This window comes from Mirounga angustirostris, unplaced genomic scaffold (genome assembly GCF_029215605.1).
Source record: "Mirounga angustirostris isolate CCGP_5_RB_7025 unplaced genomic scaffold, mMirAng1.0.hap1 SCAF_7, whole genome shotgun sequence".
In the NCBI taxonomy this organism is placed as follows: domain Eukaryota; kingdom Metazoa; phylum Chordata; class Mammalia; order Carnivora; family Phocidae; genus Mirounga; species Mirounga angustirostris.
This window is the reverse complement of record NW_026991715.1, coordinates 34,171,265-34,191,313: the sequence shown is the minus strand read 5'-3', so window position 1 is coordinate 34,191,313 and position 20,049 is coordinate 34,171,265. Positions and strand designations below refer to the sequence as shown.

The 20,049-nt window shown below is 41.0% G+C and overlaps 1 protein-coding gene across 2 annotated transcripts in view; it reads left to right on the top strand.

Moving 5' to 3' along the window:
- LOC123857168 (uncharacterized) overlaps positions 1-20,049 on the top strand; it is a 31,609-nt gene that overhangs the window by 6,206 nt on the left and 5,354 nt on the right. The window contains exons 2-3 of one of the 2 annotated variants that reach the window (XR_008507404.2): positions 2,483-2,588; positions 4,616-4,696. Coding sequence is in view for 1 of the 2 variants with exons in the window: in XM_045893708.3 (XP_045749664.1) it covers positions 4,616-4,696 (81 nt within the window). In the remaining variant the exon portion in view is untranslated. The remainder of the gene's footprint in view (positions 1-2,482; positions 2,589-4,615; positions 4,697-20,049) is intronic. The other variant, XM_045893708.3, reaches the window with a different exon arrangement.

Here is a 20,049-nt window from a genome sequence, read left to right as displayed (position 1 = left end):
CTGGGGCGCCTGGGTGGCTCAGTTGGTTAAGCGACTGCCTTCGGCTCAGGTCATGATCCTGGAGTCCTGGGATCGAGTCTTGCATCGGGCTCCCTGCTCCGCGGGGAGTCTGCTTCTCCCTCTGACCCTCCTCCCTCTCATGCTCTCTGTCTCTCATTCTCTCTCTCGCAAATAAATAAAATCTTAAAATAAATAAATTAATTAATTAAGTAAACTGATTTCAAATAAATTTTGCAATTTTCTCATCTGTTCATTCAACCAACATTCATTCAATTCCTGCTATGTGCATGGCAGTGTGCCAACTGCTTTAGAGAAAACAAAAGAAACAGAAGAGTTAATGTACTTTCTTTCAACTCTACTGATATATATATATGTGTATATATATATGTGTGTGTGTATGTCTATATGCTTATTGGTTGATGATTAGGTAGATAAAATGCACAGGGAATAATAGAAAACAGACAAATTCAAGACAGTATGACAAACTATTTTACAGCACTGATAGGAAATAAAAGATAAATTAAAATGGAGTAAGTTTATTTAGGGAAGAGCTTGATTATGACCATTTTGAGCTAGGATAATGACTGAGGGAAACAGAAGAGGTAAAGCATTCCAAATGGAAAGAAATGATAAGAATGTTGACAAAGAAGTGAAAGTCTTCAAATTGTATGTCAGGATGGTAAAAAGACTAACTTGGTCAATATGGAGAAATCAAAATGGGAATTCGAGAGAAATTTGGTTTAAAGAAATATTAAATACTGGACCGAGGGCTTTAAATTTGGTTCAATAGGCCACCCACCATAGTTCTTGAAAAGCAAAGTTACCAAGATAAAAATTGTTAAGGGATGATTACAATTTTGTTTTGTTTTGGCTGTATTGCATGAGTTTTGTTAGAACAAGGAAATACTGGAGTCTGGGAAATAAGCAGTCTTGCTGTTGCACTCAGTCCAGGTGTGAGGTAAGGAAGCCAGATCAGAGGAGTGACTACCAGATGGAGTAAAATTTACTGTCAGCAATCATAAAGAAACTGCATGACTTGGTACCTGATTAAATGTAGGGAACAAGGAGTATAGGAACAAAAGTTACTCCAGAAAAACAGATACAAAATTTCTGAGGAGAAATGTGGCATTATGTATCAAGATCCTTTCTTTACAGGAGTCTGGCTGGCTCACTCTGTAGAGCATGTGACTCTTGATCTCAGGGTTATGAGTTTGCACCCCACCTTGGGCATAGAGTTGATTAAAAAATCCTTTCGTTAAGTTTTTATTTCCATCTACTAGAATGGCTAAAATCCAAATAACTGATAATTCCCATTGCTGGTGAGGATGCAAAGCAACAAGAACTCACTCACTGCTAGTATGGTATAACCACTTTGGAAGAGAGTTTGGAAGTTTCTTACAAAGCTAAACATAGTCTTACCATACAATCCACAGTTGCACTCCTAGGTATTTACCCACTGAGAGGAAAACATATCCACATAAAATTCTGCATGTGATTGTTTATAACAGCTTTATTCATAATCACCAGAACATGGAAGCAACCAAGACCTCCTTCGAAAAGTGAATAAGTAAACGTGTTATCACCATACATGGAATACTATTCAGAAATAAAAAAGAATGAGCTACCAAGCCATGCAAAGACATAGATGAATTTTAAATGCATATTGCTAAGTAAAGGAAGCCTGTCTGAAAAGGCTGTATACTGTATGATTCTATTTATATGTGACATTCTGGAAAAGTCAAAACTGTGGAGATGGTAAACAGATCAACGACTGCCGGGGGTTGGAATGGGGGAAGGGTTGAATAGATGAAGCACAGGGACTTTTCAGACTGGTAAAATTCTGTATGATACTAGACCTAGAAATGCCATTCCAGTAGCAACATGCATACCATTTTGTTTTTTAATAACATTCTCCAATAAGAGGAACCATGGCTCCTTGGAGAAATGGCTGAGTCTAGGATTGGGGCAAGAAATATACAAGATGAACCTGGAGCATCTTACAGTGCCAGAAAGTAAGAAAATAGTAAACATGCATACACAGACACACAGACACACACACTAATGAGGACATCTGAGAGAGAGAATATGAGCTAACTGAAAGAGCTCCCAATGGCCAAAGCTGGAATAATTTGAACAAATAAATAGTATTGAATGATGGTCCAAAGTATAAAATAAATACCCTTGAATCCATATGGGTATAAATAAATGTTTGAATAAATAAATAAAGGGGGAAAATAGGTAAGTCTTCCAAGCAGAAGAATTTCAAATTTATGTAGAAACCCTGCCCTTAAGGAGGTGAAGTTCCCTCTCCTTAAGTTTGGGCTGTGCATAGTGATACCCTTCCATAGAGTAAAATATGGAAAGGGGAAGAGTAACTTGATACTGGAGAAACCTGACAAACACTACCTCAGCCAGGTTATCAGGGTTAACATCAACAAGTGTAACTCATATTGATAGTATATACCCTTGATATTACATGCAGGAAAAGTCTGAGAAACTGTCACAGTCAAGAGGAGCCTAAGGAGACATGATGACAAAATGTAATATAGTATCCTGGATGGGATACTGGAACAGAAAAAGGACATGAGGTAAACATGAAGTAAATTTAAATAAAGCATGGATCTTAGTTAGTAATAATGTATCAGTTAGCTAATAATATGTCAATGTTGGTTTATTAATTGTGACACATGTGCCATGCTAATGTAAGATATTAGTAATAGAGGAAATTGGATATAGGCTGGGTGGAAACTGTACTATCTTCCCACCTTTTTTTTAAATCTACAACTACTCTATGGGACGCATGGGTGGCTCAGTCGGTTAAGCATCGGACTCCTGATTTTGACTCAGGTCATGATCTCAGGGTTGTGAGATTGAGCCCTATGTTGGGCTCCATGCTGAGCCTGCTTAAGATTCTCTCTCCCTCCACCCCCCCAAAAAAATGTTAAATCTAAAACTATTCTAAAATTTAAATTGTTTTATTTTGATTTTTTTCAGTTTTGTTGAGATATAATTTATCTTTAACATTGTATTAATTTAAAGTGTACAACCTTTTTTTTTTTAAAGGTTTTATTTATTTATTTGACACAGAGAGAGAAAGAAAGCATGAGAAGGGGGAAAGAGCAAGGGGAGAGGGAGAAGCAGGCTCCCCACTGAGCAGGGAGCCCCATGCAGGACTTGATCCCAGGACCCCAGGATCATGACCTGAGCCGAAGGCAGATGCTTAATTGACTCAGCGACCCAGGCACCCTAAAGTGTACAACCTTAAGTTTGATTTGATATACATATATATTGCAAAATGATTGCCACAATAAGTTTAATTAACATACATTACCTCACATAGTTACAAATTTTTCCTTGTAACTTAAAAGTTATAAAGATCTACCTTCTTGTGAAAGATTATTTTTTTAAATGCTTATTCCTTTGGGGGGGTACCTGGGTGGCTTAGTCAGTTAAGCATCTGCCTTTGGCTCAGGTCATGATCCCAGCGTCCTGGGATGGAGCCCCGCATCAGGTTCCCTGCTCAGTGGGGAGTCTGTTTCTCCCTCTCCCTCTGCCCCTACCCCTGCTCATGCTCTCCCTCTCTCTCTTTGTCTCTCTCTCTCTTGCAAATAAATAAATGAAATATTTTTAAAATAAATAAATAAATAATGCTTATTCCTTTGGACTTCTAGGAATTTATGTGTAAGAGTTGGTGTGGCAGCACCTGGGTGGTGCAGTCGGTTGAGCATCCGACTCTTGGTTTAGGCTCAGGTCATGACCTCATGGTCAAGGGATCAAGCCCTACAGGGGGCTCCATGCTCAGCATGGAGTTTGCTTGAAATTCTCTCTCTCCCTCTGCACCTCCCGCTTGTGCTCTGTCTCTCTCTGAAATGAAAAAATAAATCTTTAAAAAGAAAAAAAGAGTTGGGGTGCCTGACCAGCTCAGTTGTTGGAGCATGCAATTCTTGGATCTCAGGGTTGTGAGTTCAAGCCCGACATTAGGGTATAGAGATAACTTAAAAAAAAAAAATCTTAAAAAAAAAAAAGTTAATCAGACATAGGTATATAATATTCTAAATACACTACAATAAATACAGTATTTCCATACATCAAAATGACAAACATCAGGGGGCGCCTGGCTGGCTCAGTCAGAAGAGCATGTGACTCTTGATCCTGGGGTCATGAGTTCAAGCCCCACGGTGGCTGTAGAGATTACTTAAATACAGAAAAAAACACCAAAAAACAAAACAAAAAAAATAACAAACATCAGACAGAGATAGATTATCTATGGATGGTGGGATACATCGGGCTCCCTGCTCAGCAGGGAGTCTGCTTCTCCCTCTGACCCTCCTCCCTCTCATGTTCTCTGTCTCTCATTCTCTCTGTCTCAAATAAAAAAATAATAATAATAAATATGGATGGTGGGATAGTGGGTTTTATTTATTTATTTATCTATTTACTTATTTACATTTCTAATTTTTCTATAAGTAATGTATTACTCTGGTAATCAGAAAAAAATGTAATAAAGGTTTTAAGAAAAAATCACTATAGGTGTAAAATCAGAGGATTGATCAAATGGGATACTTATTGGCAGGGTTGGGAAAATTAAGCAGGAACGATTCTTTTTCTTTTTCAGGTAAAGAAGATGGTAATGGGTTCACTTTATGTGTTTGGTTTCAGACTGCAATGCGGAGAACTTACATATGTACCTTATATGGTAAGTCCTCTAGAACCCCCCAAGAGAAACATATTCAACAGAAACACACATAAATATCTTTACTGTAACTGGAAACAATTTTTGTTGAAGATTTTATTTATTTTTGAGAGAGAGAGAGAGAACACAAGCAGTGGGGAGGGGCAGAGGGAGAGGGAGAAGCAGACTCTCCACTGAGCAGGGAGCCCAGTGCTCCCAGGACCCCGGGATCACGACCCCAGCCAAAGGCAGATGTTCAACTGACTGAGCCACCCAGGTGGCCCTGGAAACAAATTTTAAAAGATGTCAAGTCAGGGGCGCCTGGGTGGCTCAGTTGGTTAAGCGACTGCCTTCAGCTCGGGGCATGATCCTGGAGTCCCTGGATCGAGTCCCGCATCGGGCTCCCTGCTCGGCAGGGAGCCTGCTTCTCCCTCTGGCCCTCCCCCCTCTCATGTGCTCTCTGTCTCTCTCATTCTCTCTGTCTCAAATAAATAAATAAAATCTTTAAAAAAAAAAAAAGATGTCAAGTCATAGATTTGGTTTTCATAAAAGAAAACATCTCGCTGCAGAAAGGTCATGTGGTTAGCAATGAAGATTAAGCCACTTTTCCCCCAAGTGAGTCCTTGGTGAATATATTTTGGGTATTGCCTCCACAGAAAGATGCATACTGAAAATATACTTTCCTCCAACCCTCAGTAGTAATTAAAAGGGAAGCCCAAGAATCACACTGATGAATAAGTGTCAGCCATCAGCCCAGATACCTTGATCCACATGTATAAGCTCATTGACAAGAACAGGGTTCTAAGAGCCTGTAATCAATAGATCCTTTGAAGAAACCTGGAACTTTACCATGTGCATCACAGTGAAGCCCCTACCTCTCCTATTCCACAGATGTTGGAAACTTGAGGCTAAATACTCCAAACATCCTGTTTCCTTATGTCCTCTTATACCCTGCAACTTGGGCAGCCACACCTACCTTCTCTAGAACTCTCCTTGCAAGGTACAGGGCATTCTGCCACAGACTCTAGAAGGTCCCAGGACTGGTGAAAGTTTAGAATCTCATTTTCTGAGCACTTTCCTGATGCGAGAACAGTTAGATAGAAAACCCCACAGCAAGACTCAACTTATCTTCCAGGTGGTCCAGCTCATAGTGAATGAGTACTTTTGAATCAGAAGGACCCTTAAGGAGTCCTCTAGGTCTCATACTACCCCTTTAATAAAGAAGAAACTGGAGGACTGGGCGGGCATTAGGGTCAATACCTCCGGCAAAAATCTCTAAGGTGATGTTTCCATCCATCACCCTCTGATGTTTCCTGTAAGAATCAGAAGTACATCACTGCTTACCAGAGTGAGAAGAGAGCAAGCCCCAGATTCCAACTCAAAGAGTAATTTTGGCTTATAAGTGAGAAATGAGTCACTCTGAGGACTGTTCTTAGAGACTCTTGTGGAGCGTTTGAACTCAACTCTGTTTACCACACCCCTTGCTCATCAAGGCAGGCCTATAAAACAAGAGACGCAGCATGGCGTTCACCTGCAGGGCAGGTAACAGGGCCACCTCCCAGATGTTCTTCCCCAAGGAAGTGGCATGGTGTTTGCTCTGGCTCCAAGAGGACACCTATAGACAGTCTAGTTGAAACACGAGTCTGGTACAAGCTCACAGAAGCTATAAGAAAAATTGTGCCCAAGACTCTACTCTGAAACTTTTCACCTAGAGGGACCTCTTAAACCCTGGCATTGGCACCACTGGTGACAAGGAAGAACAGAACAGCCAGGGTTGGACTTCCCCAGCATAGATCTAGTAGATGAAAAAGGTTTGTCATTTGAAGAGGATTGCTTCACCATTACAAGAGTGATGTAGGACAAAAGTCTGAGAAATGGGCAAGCTGGGGTTTGGTTAAAGCCCTAGTCTGTCCCAATGTCATTGCTCATAAGCTGGCAAGGTTTTTAACCAAGATTGAGCCATAATAGCGAGTCCAAAGAAAGCAATACTGTTCTGTGTACTAGGGGTTTCATATAAATATTAGAATTCCTAGGGGCACCTGGGTGGCTCAGTCGTTAAGTGTCTGCCTTCGGCTCAGGTTATGATCCCAGGGTCCTGGGATCGAGCCCCGCATTGGGCTTCTTACTTAGTGGAGAGCCTGTTTCTCCCTCTCCACTCCCCCTGCTTGTGTTCCTTCTCTCGCTATATCTCTCTCTGTCAAATAAATAAATAAAAATCGTTAAAAAAATATTGAATTCCTAGAGAGTAACTGAAGTACTCAAAAATATTTTTTTTAAGGATTTTATTTATTTATTTGACACAGAGAGAGAGTTAGCGAGAGCAGGAACACAAGCGGGGGAGTGGGAGAGGGAGAAGCAGGCTTCCCGCCAAGCAGGGAGCCCGATGCGGGGCTCGATCCCAGGACCCTGGGATCATGACCTGAGCTGAAGGCAGACGCTTAATGACTGAGCCACCCAGGCACCCCTCAAAAATATTTTAAAACCCTCAAAAGCACTGGTGAGACCACTATTCAGAGCCTGATCATCTCATTCTCAACAATTATTTTCACAAGTTCCTTGTACTCTCATATACCATTAGCAGGGGTGTAAATTGATAAAATCTTTAGGGAAATCTGTTTGGAGTTGCCTTCACATTTTTAAATGCATTCACCCTTTGATCTAGCAAAATCCACTTCCGATTCTGGGGGAATTGGCACAGAGACACTCACACATGAGTTCAAAAATAGTGTATGAAGGTGTTCACTGAAACCTTGATTGTCCATCAATAAGTGGTTAAATAAGTAGTGGTGCAACTATAAAATGCTAACCATCATCTCAACTTCTAGCAAGTCATCATCTTTTTGCTGGTGGAGGGTCTTGCCTCAATGTTGATGTCTTCTGACTGATCAGGGTGGTGGTTGCTGAAGATTGGGGTAGCTGTGGCCATTTCTTAAAATAAGACAACAATGAAGTTTGCCTCATTAAAGGACTCTTCTTCTCATGAATGATTTTTCTGTAGCATGTAATGCTGTCAAACAGTAGAGCTTCTTTCAAAATTGGAAAAATCCTGGGGTGCCTGTCTGGCTCGGTAGAGCATGAGACTCTTGTGAGTTCAAGCCCCATGTTGGGTGGAGAGATTACTTAAAAATAAAATCTTAAAAAAAAAGACAAATCTGGAGTCAATCCTTTCAAACCCTGCTGCTGCTTTATCAACTAAGTTTATATACTATTCTTAATCCTTTGTTGTCACTGCAACAATCTTTACAACATCTTCATTGGGAGTAGATTCCATCTTTTTTTTTTTAAGATTTTATTTATCTGAGAGGGAGAGAGAGCACGAGCAGGGGGAGGGGCAGACGGAGAAGCAGACTCCCTGCTGAGCAGGGAGCTGGACTCAGGGCTCCATCTCAGGACCCTGAGATCATGACCTGAGCCAAAGGCAGATGCTTTACCAACTGAGCCACCCAGGTGCCCCAGGAGTAGATTCCATCTTTTTTTTTTTTTTTTAAGATTTTTATTTATTTATTTGACAGAGAGAGACACAGTGAGAGAGGGAACACAAGCAGGGGGAGTGGGAGAGGGAGAAGCAGGAGAGGGAGAAGCAGGCTTCCCGCAGAGCAGGGAGCCCGACGCGGGGCTCGATCCCAGGACCCTGGGATCATGACCTGAGCCGAAGGCAGACGCTTAATGACTGAGCCACCCAGGCGCCCCAGTAGATTGCATCTTATTAAGAAACTGTTTTCTTTGCTCATTTGTAAGAAGCAAATTCTCATCTGTTAAAGTTTTACCATGAAATTGTGGCAATTCAGTCACCTCTTCAGGCTCCACTTCTAATTCTATTCCTCTTGCTGTTGCCATCACATCTACAGTTACTTCTTCCACTGAAGTCTGGAGCCCCTCAAAGTCATCCATGAGGGTTGGAATCAACTTTTTCCAAACTCCCGTTAATGTTGGTAGTTTAAATCCCAAACATTCTTAATGGCATCTAGAATGGTGAATCCTTTACAGAAAGTTTTCAATTTACTTTGCCTATCTTGATTTTCAACATGCCTTCCTCACTAAGCTTAATCATTTCTAGCTTTTGATTTAAAGTGAAAGACATGCCATTTTTCCTTTCATTTGAACACTTAGAGGCCTCTATAGGGTTATTAATCAGCCTAATGTCAATATTGTGTCTCAGGGATTAGGGAGACTGAGGAGAGGGAGAGAGATAGGGGAATAGGTGGTGGGTGAAGCAGTCAGAACACAACATTTATTAAGTTTGCCGTCTGTGGGCACAGTTCATGCATGGCACCCCAAAACAATTACAATAGCAACATCACTGGTCACTAATCACCATAACAAATACAATAATGAAAAAATTTGAAATATTGCAAGAATTACCAAAATATGACAAAGAGACATGAAGTGAGCAAATGCTGTTGCAAAAATGGGACCTATAGGGGTAGCTGGGTGGCTCAGTTGGTTAAGCATCTAAATCTTGATCTCCACTCAGATCTTGATCTCGGGGTCTTGAGTTCAAGCCCCTGATTGGGCTCCACACTGGGCATGGAGCCTACTTAAAAAAAAAAATAAAGTTGTACATATGGAAAGTGAGAGATGGATTTCTCACCCAGGTGTGCAAAATCCAAGTGCTAAGCTCTCAACAGAGAAATAATAGAAAAGTTTCACTTAAGGGGCACCTGGGTTGCTCAGTCAGTTGAGCTTCCAACTCTTGATTTTGGCTTGGGTCATGATCTCAGATTCATGGGATCCAGCTGGCTTAGGGCTCAGGTCTCAGAGGGGACTGTGCTTCTCTCTCCCTCCTTCTGCCCCTCCCTTGGCTCCTACATGCTCTCTCTCTTTCCTCTTTTTTTAAATAAATAAAGTCTTTTTAAAAATGCCTTAATGGGGCGCCTAGGTGGCTCAGTCAGTTGAGCGTCAGACTCTTGGTTTCTGGGGTTGTGATCTCAGGGTCGTGGGATCAGGCCCCACATAGGGCTCCATGCTCAGCATGGAGTCTGCTTGTCCCTCTCCCTCTGCTCCTTCCCCTGACTCATGCTTACTCTCTCCCTGAAATAAATAAATAAAATCTTTTTTTTTTTTTAATGTCCTAATAATGGGATCCTGGGTGGCTCAGTTGGTTAAGTGTTTGCCTTCGGCTCAGGTCATGATCCCAGGGTCCTGGGATCAAGTCCCACATTTGGCTCCCTGCTCAGCAGGGAGCCTCCTCTCCCTCTGCCCCTCCCCCTGCTAGTGCTCTCTCTCTCAAAAATAAATAAATAAAATTTTTAAAAAGTTTAAAAAAATAAATTTGTTCTGATAAAGCAGTAAAGATTAATTTTATTCATTAAATCTCAAACTTTGAGTACATATATTTTTAATATTCTATGTGAAGAAATGGGAAGTATACATAGAGCACTTCTGCTGAACATTGGTTGTCTCAAGGAAAAACATTCATAAAACTATTTTTGTTGTGAATTGAACTAACCGTTTTTTCATGGAACATCATTTTTACTTGAAAGTATGACTGACATAAATTTTGGTAATTCAGACATGTGTATTTGGCAGACATTTTCTGGACTCCCACTTGCAGGAAAACAGCTGACAGTATTTGTTTCCAAATATAAAATTCAAGCTTTGAGGATTTTTGGAAAATTGTACCCACTGTCATTGGTTAACAGTTCCCCAAACTTAAAGACTTTTTTGATGAGATAAGTGATGATATTGCCAAATGTATTTTTTACATTATATAATAAAATGTGTATTTGCAAGAGCTGTATAACTCAGGGAACCGTATTTCCCAAATGACCAATACATGATGTTATAAAACCATGGATAAATAAAAGAACATGCAAAGATAGACCAGTGGATTTTAATGTAACAGAGTATGAAAAATTTATAGTTACAGTTTCAACCTTTAGAAGACTAATAATTATTGAATTTTGGTGTGATATTAAAGATAATAATGAGGGGCACCTGGGTGGCTCAGTCAGTTAAGCGTCCGGCTCATGATTTTGACTCAGGTCATGATCTCATGGGTCATGAGATAGAGCACTGCAATTGTGCTCCACGCTCCAAGCTCAGCAGGGAGTCTGCTTGAGATTCTCTCTCTGTGTGCCCCTCCCCCTGCTCTCTCTCTCTTTAAAATAAATAAATAAATCTTTTTAAAAAAAGATGATAACCACAATTATCTAAAAAAAAACATTAAAATATCCCTCCCTTCAAACAGAGAAAGACATGTATCATATCATCTCACTGATACGAGGAATTCTTAATCGCAGGAAACAAACTGAGTGTTGTTGGAGTGGGGGGTGGGGTGGGAGGGATGGGGTGACTGGGTGATAGACACTGGGGAGGGTATGTGCTCTGGTAAGCGCTGTGAATTGTGCAAGACTGTTGAATCTCAGATCTGTACCTCTGAAACAAATAATGCAATATATGTTAAGAAAAAAAAAAGAAGAAGAAGAAGGTAGTGGGAGGGGAGGAATGAAGCGGGGGAAATCGGAGGGGTAGACGAACCATGGGAGACGATGGACTCTGAAAAACAAACGGGGTTCTAGAGGGGAGGGGGTGGGGGGATGGGTTGGCCTGGTGGTGGGTATTGAGGGGGGCACGTTCTGCATGGAGCACTGGGTGTTGTGCACAAACAATGAATCATGGAACACTTCATCTAAAACTAATGATGTAATATATGGGGATTAACATAAGAATTAAAAAAATTAAAAAAAAAATATCCCTCCCTTTTCAACGACATATCCATGTGAGTCCAGATTTTCTTCATATTCTTCAATGAAAATACTATATTGCAATTAACTGAACGTTGAAGCAGATAGGAAAATCTGTCTTTTACTAAGCCAAACATTAAAAATTCACTCTTACTAAATTTTGCTTTGAAAAAATATATGTTTGGGGCGCCTGGGTGGCTCAGTTGTTAAGTGTCTGCCTTCGGCTCAGGTCGTAATCCCAGGGTCCTGGGATCAAGCCCCACGTTGGGCTCCCTGCTCCGCAGGAAGCCTGCTTCTCCCTCTCCCACTCCCCCTGCTTGTGTTCCCTCTCTCACTGTCAAATAAATAAAAAATTAAAAAATCTTTTAAAAAAAAGAAAATATATATTTTTTCTCAAAAATATGTTACTTATTTTCACATTTATGAACTGAAGATTTTTGTAAATTCCTCAGTTTTAATTTCTGATACACTGAATACCAATAGATAAAACCCATATATATAAACAAGAGTTCTTTGGGTCTTTAATAATAAATAAAAGGACTTTGGGTCTTTAATAATTTTTAAGAGTGTACAGGGGTTCTGAGACCAGAAAGTCTCCGAACTGCTGCAGTACTATATAGCAGTTGCAGGGGAGGCAGAAGGATGGAGGAGATGACCTATGAAGACTCTGCTGGGTTTTCAGTCTTTCCTTACTCAGCCAACTCTCATCTTTAACCCAACAGTCAAAGCTTGGGAGCAAGAGTTCTGAACTAGGGCATCTCTGGTGTGAATCTATGAAAGGGAAAAGGCACTCCTTTCCTTCTTTCTCCCTCTCTAAGTCTCCAGACAAGACTTGGCAGTTGCACAGGGTGAAGAGAGAGACTAGAAAGGTCAGGGAGGGAACTTCCCAGCCATTAAGGAGTTTATTTAGACACCCTGAAATTAAATGGTAAGGACAAGCTATAAGGGGCCACTGCTGGTCCACTTGGGCTCAATATCAGAAACTGGGAGGAGCCAGGGACGACTCCTAGAGCAGTGATACTTGTATTTCTTTCCTCCTGTTCTGGTCCATTTCTTAAAATGGCCTAAAGTCTTCAATGACTTTTAAGAACCAATAATTCTTGGGGCGCCTGGGTGGCTCAGTCATTAAGTGTCTGCCTTCGGCCCAGGTCCTGGGATCGAGCCCCACATCAGGCTCCCTGCTCGGCGGGAAGCCTGCTTCTCCCTCTCCCACTCCCCCTGCTTGTGTTCCCTCTCTTGCTGTGTCTCTCTCTGTCAAATAAATAAATAAAATCTTAAAAAAAAAAAAAAGAACCAATAATTCTTCTAGGCCACAGTCCCATGTGGTTAATTAGAATAGGCTGACATGAAATAAATCAAACTTAAAGAGAAAAAAAACGTAAACCAACACAGTAACAACTACTACTTTGCCACATACACCACATCTACCTCCACATACACCTCCACCTTGGCCTGAGCCCTGTCCTTCTTTAGGCTATTACTGAGTCATTAGGGATTTAGTCAGTAGGAGGGGGAATTTAGGGGTAAGTCATTATACCATGGTTTGAGTCCCCTCAATGCCATTTACTGACTATGTGATCAAGCAGGTAACTCTCCTTCTCTGGACCCTCAGTTTCTGCATCTTTAAGATGAGATGATCTTCCAGCTCTGTGATCCTGTGGTTATTAATAAACAAAAGATAGGTCAGGCTGGAGCTAAGGACTCTGTCATAAATGTATTCTCATTGAAAAGAGCAGAGGAGGGGCGCCTGGGTGGTTCAATCAGTTGGACATCTGCCTTCGGCTCAGGTCATGATCCCAGGGTTTGGGATCGAGCCCCACATCGGGCTCCCTGCTCGGTGGGAAGCCTGCTTCTCCCTCTCCCACTCCCCCTGCTTGTGTTCCCTCTCACTGTCTCTCTCTCTGTGTCAAATAAATAAATAAAATCTTTAAAAAAGAAGAAGAGCAGAGCAGAGGATCTGGAAAGGGAACCCAGCTCTAGTTTGCATCACTATACATTATCACCTTTGGACATGGATATAGTCACAGGAGATGAACAAACACAGGTCTCTGAAAACAACCTGGAGAAACCTCTCAAGACTGTGGCTCTTCCCTTGGGTTCACTTAGCTGTAAGGTTCCCGGAGTCAGTATTGGAGAATTCCCTCAGTTCTTGCCCAGCAGTTGTAATTCCTTTGGTGTTGGAGGCCGTAGAGGTTTTTGACCTCCCTGTTGTGACCCTGCTAATTAGATAACCAGGCTCTGCCCCACCAATGTTTTTATTTTTTTAATAGATTTATTGAAATATGATTCACAGACCACACAATTTACCCAAAGAGTACAATTCAGTGGCTTTTATTATATTCTCAGAGTTGTACAACCATCATATCTACTTTGGAATATTTTCATCAGCCCTAAAAAGAAATCTTATACTCTTGGCTATTATCTCTCAACACCCTCCCCCGACCCCACCAAGTCCCCAAGCCTTTGGCAACCAAAAGTCTAATTTCTGTCTTTATAGATTTGTCCATTCTGGATAGTTCACATAATGGAATCATACAATATGTGGTCCTTTGTGACCAGCTTCTTTCACCTAGAATGATGTTTTCAAAGTTCATCAATGTTGTAGCATGTATCAGTGTTTCATTCCATTTTATTGCTGAATAATATTCCACTGAATGGATATAACACATTTTGTTTATTCAGAACTTTGGGTTGTTGAGTCATCTGAGTTGTTTTCACCTTTTGACTATTGTGAATAATGCTGCTATGAACATTGGTGTAAGGTATCTGTTTTCATCCCTGTTTTCAGTTCTTTGGGGGCATATACCTATGAGTGGGATTGCTGGATCCTATGATAATTCTGTATTTAGCTTTTGGAAGAACAGAAACTGTTTTCAATGTTGCTGCATCATTTTACATCCCCCCCCAGTGATGTGTGAGGGTTCCAACTTCTCTGCATCCTTACCAATACTCATTATTTGTAGCCATCCTAATGAGTGTGAACGGTATCTCACTGTGGTTTTGATTTGTGTTTTCTTGATGGCTAATGATGTCAAGTATCTTTTCAGGTGCTTATTGTCCATTTAATATATCTTCTTTATTTTTTTAAGCTTATTTATTCATTTTTAAGTAATCTCTACACCCAACATAGGACTCAAACTCATGACCACAAGATCAAGAGTCGCTGGCTTCTCCAACTAAGCCAGCCAGGTGCCTCCCATTAATATATATTCTTTAGGTAAAGGTCTATTTGGATCCCCCCACTTTTTTTTCAGTAAGCTCTGCACCTAACAGGGGACTCAAACTCACGACCCTGAGATCAAGAATTGCATGCTCCACCGACTGAGCCAGCCAGCTACCCCTTCTCTTGTATATTTTTAAATTGAGTTATTTGGGGGTGCCTGATTGCTGGTAAGCTGGTTGAACAGCCAACTTTTGGTTTTGGTTGGGGTTGTGATCTTAGGGTCATGAGATAGAGCCCCAAGTTAGGTTCCATGCCAGCAGAGTCTGCTTATCCCTCTCCCTCTGCCCCACCCGCCTCAAGTAAATAAATAAATAATTTTTAAAGTTTTTTTTTTTTTAAGATTTTATTTATTTATTGGATAGAGACAGCAAGAGAGGGAACAAAGCAGGGGGTAGTGAGAGAGGGAGAAGCAGGTTTCCCGCTGAGCAGGGAGCCCAACGCGGGGCTTGATCCCAGGACTCTGGGATTATGACCTGAGCCGAAGGCAGAGCCTTAACTGACTGAACCACCCAAGCCCCCGTCTTCTTTTTTTTAAGATCTATTTATTTAGAGAGAGAGCACAAGCAAGGGAGGGGAAGGGCAGAGGGGGAGAGACAGTCTTAAGCAGACTCCACGCTGAGTGCAGAGCTCCACATGGGGTTTGACACAGGGCTCCACATGGGGCTTGATCTCACGACCCTGAAATCATGACCCTGAGATCATGACTCCAGCTGAAATCAAGAGTTGGATGCTTAACCAACTGAGCCACCCAGGCACCCTTTCTTACTATGGAGTTGTAAGCGTTCTTAATATATTCTAGATACAAGTCCCTTATCAGATATATGATTACATGTATTTTCTCCCATTCTGCAGGTTGTCTTTTCTCTTTGTAGATAGTGCCATTTGGAGGACAGAAGTTTTAAATTTTTGATGAGGTCTAATCTGTTTTTTTATTTTGTTCCTTGTGTTTTGGTATCATATCTAGGAAACTATTGCCAAATCCAAGGTCATGAGGATTAACACCTGTTTTCTTCTGAGATGATTTGGCTCTTACATTTAGGTTTTTGATGCATTTTGAGTTAATTTTTGTATGTGATATGAGGTAGGGGTCCAACTTCATTCTTTTGCATGAAGATACCCAGTTTTCCCAGAACCATTTGTTGAAAAGACTATTCTTCACCATTGAATTGTCTTGGCACTCTCTTCAAAAAATTTATTGACCATAAGTGTGAGTGTGTGTTCCTAGACTGTCAATCCTGTATGTATTTCCAAATGCAAGTACCACACTGTCTTGATTATAATAGCTTGGAAGTAAATTTTGAAATCAGAGACTATGAGTCCTACAACTTGGATCTTCATTTTCAAGATTGCTTTGGCTATTCTAGGTTGGCCCCTACTATTCTTACCCCAAGGGACAAGGCCTCATCCACACTGCCTCTTCCAAGGTGTTCATTATGTAGCCTACCATACTGATCCTCATTTTTTCCAACCTCACCTTGCAGTGTTCTTTCCTTCACTTTTCCACTGTAGCTGTATGGGCCTTCTCAAACATTCTGATGTCCTTCCTGCCTGAGGGTCTTTGCACTGATATTCCCTTGGCCAAAAATGCTTTCCTTCCACTCCCTCTCTCCCCCTCTCCCCTATTCCCAAGGCTGACTTCTTGTCATTCAGGTCTCCTCTCAAATGTTATCCTCTCAGAGAGGCCCTTATTAACCCTGACTAAGGTAGTGACCCACCAAACCCTCCCTCTTTATTGCATTATGCTGTATTATATAATAAATAGTCATATTTATATCATTGTATTTATTTATTTATTTTCTGTCTCCCCCTACTAGAGTGGAAACTTCAGGAAAGCAGAGACCTTGTCTTATTTCACATTGAAGTCCTCCTACACATAGGAATATAATAGACTATACTACCTGGCGTATAATAGACATTTAATATGTATTTATCTATTGAACGAATGAATAAATTGATCAGTCAAGCCCTGGACAGCCCCTATAGTGGGATTCAGCACCAGGAAAAGTGGTAAGAAGCAGTGAACTGACCTTCACACCAGGGTTATTTTCCTTGTACTCACCTTCTTCTCTCATTTTCTACCAATCAGCAATTCCTCCCTTCTTTTGTTCAAAGTTTTCCCCTAGATCCTCTTCCTAACGTCTGTCTACATTTGAGAAGTAGATACAGACACATTCCTGCCTTCCCCAGTCTCTGCTCTGGGTTGCTCTTAGGAAAAATGATCAAAGTTGTCTCCGATCATAGTATATATGGACAAGTGCATACTCAGGTCCATTTGCAAAGATAAAAATTTATAATGTTGGGAAGCATGAGGCACTGGACAAGGAGACAGAAGAACACAACTAGGAAGATAAGAGCCCAGAACCTCAGAGAAAATCAGAACCTCAGGCCAAGAGTCCAAGAATTCATATTATGACAAAATTTGATTCTAATACCCACAAAAGTTTGAAAACCATTGTCCCGCATCTACAGACTGGAAAAGAGAAGACCTACATTACTGATAGGGAGAGATTTTCCCTGGGGCTTGGGAGGCTCTAATAACCCACTATACAGCCCTAGGTTTTTCATCTAAACATCTTAAAGAATGTTATAGGCATCAATTAACCCTTGTAGCACCCTAGAATCTGGGCTCTTGGCCCCATTTTACTGACAGAAAACTGAAGCCTATGGGTTAGAGCCAGGAAAGGCATGCTGCTGGCTCATATGGCCTGGACCGAGCAAGCTAAGGACTAAGATTTAAGCCAGAGCTGACCTCAGTCTTTCCCTTATGACAGTGGTTCCCAATGTGGGGACTGTAGAGCACTTAAATTCATGTGTATGTTTACATGTCTTGGCTGCAGGCAGATGATAATTTAGTTGGTTCCTTGTCACTCAGGTCTCAGCTTAAAGGTCACCTACTCAGAGGGGCCGCCCCTGAACATCCACCTCAAGCAATCTTCTCCCAGTCCCTATCATATTACCCTGTTTGATTTTCTTTAGGGTACTTGTCATTATCTCAGATAATCATATTTTTTCTTTGTTATTTCTGTCCTTTAGTATAAACTCCATGAAGTTAGAAACTTTATTTGATGGGACATTGTTGATATTCACTAAGTATTTGTTCAATGTTAAAGTAAGACTAAATGAAGATGTTTTCAACAATATGTAGATGCTGCTGAAATGGGCAAAATATATAATTATCTAAGTTTAAATTATACTTTTGGCATATATTTCTCTCGATCAGTAGATACTTAGATATAATTTTAGGAGCCTTTTTTTTTTTTTTAATTCTTATGTTAATCCCCATACATTACATCATTAGTTTTAGATGAAGTGTTCCATGATTCATTGTTTGTGCACAACACCCAGTGCTCCATGCAGAATGTGCCCTCCTCAATACCCACCACCAGGCTAACCCATCCTCCCACTCCCCTCCCCTCTAGAACCCTGTTTGTTTTTCAGAGTCCATCGTCTCTCATGGTTCGTCCACCCCTCCAATTTCCCCCGCCTCATTCTTCCCCTCCCGCTACCTTCTTCTTCTTTTTTTTTTTTCTTAACATATATTGCATTATTTGTTTCAGAGGTACAGATCTGAGATTCAACAGTCCTGCACAATTCACAGCGCTTACCAGAGCACACACCCTCCCCAGTGTCCATCACCCAGTCACCCCATCCCTCCCACCCCACCCCCCACTCCAACAACCCTCAGTTTGATTCCTGCGATTAAGAATTCCTCATATCAGTGAGATCATATGATACATGTCTTTCTCTTTTTGACTTATTTCACTCAACATAATACCCTCCAGTTCCATCCACGTCGTTGCAAATGGCAAGATCTCATTCCTTTTGATGGCTGCATAATATTCCATTGTATATATATACCACATCTTCTTTATCCATTCATCTGTCGATGGACATCTTGGCTCTTTCCACAGTTTGGCTATTGTGGACATTGCTGCTATAAACATTGGGGTACACGTACCCCTTCGGATCCCTACTTTTGTATCTTTGGGGTAAATACCCAGTAGTGCAATTGCTGGGTTGTAGGGTAGCTCTATTTTCAACTTTTTGAGGAACCTCCATACAGTTTTCCAGAGTAGCTGCACCAGCTTGCATTCCCACCAACAGTGTAGGAGGGTTCCCCTTTCTCCGCATCCCCGCCAACATCTGTCATTTTTAGGAGCCTTCTTTAAAGATTTATTTATTTATGAGAGAGAGGGAGCGCAAGTGGGAGTGGGGGAGGGGCAGAGGGAGAGGGAGAGAGAGAATCTCCAGCAGACTCCCTGCTGAGTGTGGAGCCTATTTGGGGCTCTCACAACCCTGAGATCATGACCTGAGCCGAAATCGAGAATCAGATGCTTAACCAACTGAGCCACCCAGGCACCCCTAGGAGCCTTCTTTAAAACATTAAAAAAACCCTTTAAAAAAAAAAAAAGGGCGCCTGGGTGGCTCAGTTGGTTAAGCGACTGCTTTCGGCTCAGGTCATGATCCTGGAGTCCCTGGATCGAGTCCCGCATCGGGCTCCCTGCTCGGCAGGGAGCCTGCTTCTCCCTCTGACCCTCCCCCCTCTCATGTGCTCTCTCTCTCTCATTCTCTCCGTCTCAAATAAATAAATAAAATCTTTAAAAAAAAAAAAAACATTAAAAAAAACCCATCAGAATTTCCACTTCTGGGGCACCTGGCTGGCTCAATTGGTGGAGCAAACAGCTATTGATCTCAGGGTCGTGTGTTTGAGCCCCACCTTGTGTGTAGAGATTACCTAAAAATAAAATGTAATAAAATAAAAAAGAATTTCCACTTCTGGCATTGTATAGATTAAAATTTCTGAACAACCTTCCTAACTAAAAAACTAAAATGCTAGATTAAATATAATTTTTAACTTTAGAATTCATAGATGAACTGACATACACAAGTGTTTTCTTTTTGCTCTTTAATTTCACTCCTAGGTATATGCTCTGAAGAAATTCTTGTACTTCCAGAAGACATTTTATATACTTTTTTTTAATGATTTTATTTATTTATACATGAGAGACAGAGGCAGAGGGAGAAGCAGACTCCCCATGGAGCAGAGAGCCTGATGTGGGACTCGATCCCAGGGCCTGGGATCATGACCTGACCGAAGGCAGACGCTTAACCGACTGAGCCACCCAGGCGTCCCTTATATTCTCTTTTGTATATATGGTATCTTTTTCAGATTATTAGGTTGTTCATTCTATGCAGGTTACAAAAAGAGAGGTAGATATATATGTACTGGCATGGGGAAAATATTCAGTGCATATCAAGTGACAAGCATGTTGTACAACTCAACGTATAATCTCACTTTAATGAAAATATTAATGTGTCCCTTGAAATAAATTTGAACAATATACACTAAAATTTGGACACTGATCATCACTGGTATGGTTTTCATTTCAAAACTATATATTTCTATAGTGTTTTAATATTTTGCACTAATCTCATTCACTTTTGTGATAAAAAAACAGTAAGGATTA